Genomic DNA, 5,025 nt, shown 5'->3' on the forward strand with positions numbered 1-5,025 from the left:
AACAACAACAATAATAACTACAACAATAAAACAAGGGCAACAAAAGGGAATACATAAATAAAATAAATATTAAAAAAAATAATAAAATAAAGATTGAACTTAGAACCTCATACAAACAAATTCTGTGCTCTACCACCAAGCCATCTCCCCGGCCCAACTTACCAAGTTGTATGGGCACTTTATAAGCATTATCTCAAATGTTCCTCACTGTCTCACTTTATAAAGAAGACATCTCCTGTGCTCCTCTTAACTCTCATGTCAACTGAACCCATGGCAACTAGTAGCCACACAGACAGAGGACACCACTGGAAATACATTGCAAGGTCAAAGACAATTCTCTGACAGTCGTGTGTGTCCCAATCCCCTGCTCTTTTCCCACTACACATGCACATGCACACGCACCTGGGATCCTGCCATTTCTCTCTCTAAGTCACCTGTCTATCTAGCTTGCAGGATTTGAGTTGAGCAAAACAGAGACTTCCATCAGTAGAGGAATGAAGAAGACAAATGAGAAAAGAATTAATTCCACACCATATATCTCTCCTCAGAGACTAGAAAATGTGTTTCATAAATATGACATGAAAGCTGAAATCTACAGGTATGTTCGTGATCCTCTAAAGATTCAAATTCAGATGAATCAGACTCAGAAACCCAAGTCAGACTCCACCTCCGTAGGACATCATAACTCCATGTGGTTATTGGGTGGGATTGTTGGGTGGTAATCAAGAAATCTGCTTGAGTTTTCTGGAGATGATAGGTGGTCCAGGAGGTGACATAGTAAGTAAAACATTGGAATCTCAAGCATGAGGTCCTGAATTCCATCCCCGACAGCACATGTACCAGAGAGACATCTAGTTCTTTTTCTCTCTCCTATCTTTCTCATTAATATAAGTAAAATCTTATTTTTAAAAAAGAGATGATATGGAGCTGGGTAGTGGTGCACCTGGTTAAGCACATGTCACAAGGCTCAAGGACCCAGGTTTGAGCGCTCAGTCCCCCACCTGCAGGGGGAAAGCTTTTCGAGTGGTGAAGCAGGGCTGCAGGTGTCTCTTTTTCTCTCTCCCTCTCTATCATTCCCTTCCCTCTCAATTTCTGGCTGCCTCTAAATAAAGATAATATTTTTTAAGTTTAAATAAAATAAAGAGATGATAGATGGTTATGGGCAGTTTAATGTTCTGTGGTTATTCATTTTCTTTTTTTTTTGTGGGGGGGGTTGTTCACTTTTAGTTTTGGAATCATCCTCTGGGAAATCACTACTGGAAAGATCCCATTTGAAGGTAAGTTATGTACCCTTCCAATAAATTAGGCATTCGCAGCAATGCCACGCTGGGCGCTTTATTCTATGATATGGGCTCTATGTAGGTTCTCAGTTGGAGTCATTTGACTCTTGTCTCTTCAATATTCAAAATTCCCATTTCATTCATTATCACTATTGTTGTATCATCCTCATCATTATTATACAGAGCTGAAATCTTTTTTTAAAATATTTTTAATATTTATTTCCTTTTGTTGCCCTTGGTTTTTGTTTTGTTATTGTTATTGTTGTTATTGATGTCATTGTTAGATAAGACAGAAAGAAATGGAGAGGAGGGGAAGACAGAGAGGGGAAGAGAAAGACAGACACCTACAGACCTGCTTCACCGCCTGTGAAGGGACTCCCCTGCAGGTGGGGAGCCAGGGGCTCGAATCAGGATCCTTAGGCTGGTCCTTGCCCTTTGCGCCACCTGCGCTTAACCCGCTGCACTACTGCCCGACTCCCCCGAGCTGAAATCTTACACATGATCACTGAGTGACTTCCCCAAGCCTTTATTATTATTGTTTATCTTATTTTATTAAATATTTATTTATTAACACAGAGATAGAACCAAAACATCTTCTGTCATATGTGGTACTAGGGATCAAACTAAAGACCTCGTGCTTGCAAGACCTGTGCTCTATCACTGTAAAACTTAGTTGGTCACTCATTATTTTATTTTTAGAAATATTTTTTAAAATTATTCATTTACTGGATAGAGACAGAAGAGAAAGGGTATAGACAGTAAGAGAGAGAGACATCTGCAGCACTGTTTCACTGATCATGAAGCTTTTCCCCCTGTAGGAGGGGACTGGGCTTGAGCCCACATCCTTGCACATGTGTGTGCAACCCGGTGTGCCACCACCTGGCCCCTGTTTTGTTTTGTTTTGTTTTATTTTACCACCAGGGTTATTACTGAGGTTCAGTGCCTGCATGATTCCACCACTCCTGGTGGTCACTTTTTTTTCAGACAGAAGATGAAACAGAGATACCACAGCACTGCTCTGCTGATAACTGATCATGAAACCTTCCCCACGCAGGTGGGCACTGGGACCTTGAACCCAAGTCTTCTCACATGGTAGTAGGTGAACTCTAGCAGATGAGCAACTTCTACTCATTCTAGTTATGCAAAGAGACTTCATGTCTGAGACTCCAAAATCCCAGGTTCAATCCCCCACATCACCATAAGTCAGAACTGATAAGTGCTCTGGTAAACAAAAAAAGGAGGAGGAGAGAAAGATGATGGAGGAGAAGAAAAAAGAGAAAAGATGAGGGGGGGGATTGAAGAAAGGAGGAGAGACAGAGAAAAGAGCCACCACATTCCTTCTCCACCATCCATGCCGATTCCCTAATACTATCCATGGTGGTCCTTTGAAAGACTGGGGCTTGATCCCACAGCCTCACACATGTTAAGGTATGCACTCTACCAGTAGAATCAAGTCCCTACTTCTGATGCTAGTCATTAGAATCCAGAGAGATATGTGTCAAAGCAATTTTGTGAGCTTCCCACCCTATTGTTTCCATGCCAGGTTGTGATTCTAAGAAGATCTACCAACTAGTGGCTGTGGACCGGCATGTAGAACCCCTAGGTGAAGATTGTCCTTTAAAGTTGCAGGAAATCATTGATGAATGTCGCTCATATGAGCCCTCCCAGCGGCCCTCTGTTCATGGTAGGGTTCTTTCAGTGTAAAGAGCATGAACTAAAAATGTCTTTTAAGATTTGTGAAAGATTTCCTTTGTGCTTCACATTTGGGTGATTTTGCTCAAGATACTCAACAATGCCTAAAAACATTTTTGGTTGTCACCATTACGCAAGTGTGTGTGTGTGTGTGTGTGTGTGTGTGTGTGTGTGTGTGTGTGTGTGTAAAGGGTGCTACTGGCATCTAAGTTCCCTTACAACCCACAGTCCTCCTGGTATTACAGAAGTAGTACCTAATACTCATTCACACTGAGATGTAAGTTTATCATTCCCAGGAGTGAGTTGTATTTTGAAAGCTGAGCAAGTAGCAGAACAGAAAGATTTGAATGTGGATGCAGATCATTAGTCAGACCAGGGGACATGCAGTTGCTACCTGATCATGTAGTGTGGAAATGATTTTGTTCCTAGCTTGGCCCTCATTTGATTGTTATATAACCTTCTATTTATTCATTCACAGAAATATTAGAGAAACTGTCTCCCTTTTGCGAAGATATGTAATGAAACTGAAAATAAGAGTCCCTGGACAAGAAATTAGAAGACACAAGCTGGACATCCTTCTCCCTCATCTCATGGAGTTATCTATGGGTCCAGAGAGGCATTTCTACTGTTTCAAATAGAAAACAACTCTAAGGGGCCAGAGGTTAAGGACACATAGTTCAAAGGGTGTCGGGGTCTGTGGCGGGGTGATCTCCATGGGAAAGGTAACGGACCGGTTCTTTTCTCCTCACTCGCACAAGGGACGTGCGCTTAACCCACTGCACTACCACCTACTCCCGATTTTTAATTCTTTTTTTCTTTATTTGTTACCTTTACTTATTTATTGGATAGAGGCAGCAAGAAATTGGAGGGGGAGGGATAGGGAGACAGAGAGACACCTGCAGCCCTGCTTCAGTACTCGCAAAGCTTTCCCCCTGCAGGTGGGGAACAGGGACTGGAACCTGGGTCCTTACATACTGTAACATGTGCGCTCAACCAGGTGCGCCACCACCCAGCCCCTTGATTTTTAATTCTTAGTGTGCATAAGAGAGAGGCACACACACAGCGCTGGATTCTAGTTTATGGTGGTGCTAGGGATTGAATTTAGGAACTCAGAGCCTCAGGCAGGTAGTCTTTATTATTATTTTTTTAATTATCTTTTATTTATTTGATAGAGACAGCCAGAAGACAAAAAGGAAAGGTGATATAGAGAGACAAAGAGACACTTTCAGCACTGTTTCACCACTTGTGAAACTTTCCTCCTTCAGGTGAGGATTGGGAGGTCCTTACACATCCTAATATGTGAGCCTCAACCAGGTGCGCCACTACGGGGCACCTGGTCTTTTTGCAGAACTAGTCTTTTTGCAGAACTAGTCTTTTTGCAGACTAGTCTTTTTGCAGAACCTTTATACCATCTCCCCAGCCTTCTCTCTGTATTTTGGATACAAGTCCTTTATTGAAATGTCATTTCCGGGGGTGGGGGTAGGTAGAGTAATGGTTATGCAATAGGCTCCAAAGTTCCAGGTTCAACCCCTCCCCCACCCCCCCCCTCCGCACCACCATAAGCCAGAGCTGAGCAGTGCTCTGGTAGAAAGGAAGGAAAGAAGGAAGAAAGGAAGAAATCATTTCCGAATGATTCAGTCGTTATGCAGCTGGTCTTTTATGTTCTTGCTGTTGTTGCTGTTGTTATTAATTACCAGAGCACTGTTAAATTCCAGTTTATGGTGAAGGAGACTGAACTCAGTAAAGTCTTTTTGCATAACCACTAAGCTATTTCCCTAATCCTTAAGTGTCTTCTCTAGAGAATGAAGTGACTCAGCAGTAGAGGACATGCTTTGATATGCTTATGGATGAGGCTCTGACAAAAACAAATAGATAATAAATGGCAGGGCGATGCCCTGGTCTCTCAATTAAAAAAATAAAAACAAACGAGGGGCCGGGTGGTGGCGCACCTGGTTGAGCGCACATGTTGCAATGAGCAAGGGCCCTGGTTCGATCCCCCAGTCTCCATCGGCAGGGGGAAAGCTTTGTGAGTGGTGAAGCAGTGCTGCAGGTA

The 5,025-nt window shown here is 42.7% G+C and overlaps 1 protein-coding gene across 1 annotated transcript; it reads left to right on the plus strand.

Annotated features, from left to right (window-relative positions):
- Positions 1-6: 6 nt before the first annotated feature.
- On the plus strand, positions 7-3,101 carry MLKL (mixed lineage kinase domain like pseudokinase). The gene is made up of 3 exons (XM_060185168.1): positions 7-598; positions 1,228-1,277; positions 2,824-3,101. Exons 1-3 carry the CDS (start codon positions 495-497, stop codon positions 2,982-2,984), a joined length of 315 nt encoding a protein of 104 aa, XP_060041151.1. The 5' UTR covers positions 7-494; the 3' UTR covers positions 2,985-3,101.
- The last annotated feature ends 1,924 nt before the right edge of the window (positions 3,102-5,025 follow it).

This window comes from Erinaceus europaeus, chromosome 2 (genome assembly GCF_950295315.1).
Source record: "Erinaceus europaeus chromosome 2, mEriEur2.1, whole genome shotgun sequence".
Classification (NCBI taxonomy): Eukaryota; Metazoa; Chordata; class Mammalia; order Eulipotyphla; family Erinaceidae; genus Erinaceus; species Erinaceus europaeus.

Bases quoted from the DNA above. Each gene is read 5' to 3' on its own strand.
- MLKL (XM_060185168.1), top strand. From the start codon at position 495: ATGAAGAAGACAAATGAGAAAAGAATTAATTCCACACCATATATCTCT. The intron at 599-1,227 runs GTATGTTCGTGA...GTTCACTTTTAG, and splicing joins ATGAAAGCTGAAATCTACAG to TTTTGGAATCATCCTCTGGG. The intron at 1,278-2,823 runs GTAAGTTATGTA...TTTCCATGCCAG, and splicing joins TGGAAAGATCCCATTTGAAG to GTTGTGATTCTAAGAAGATC.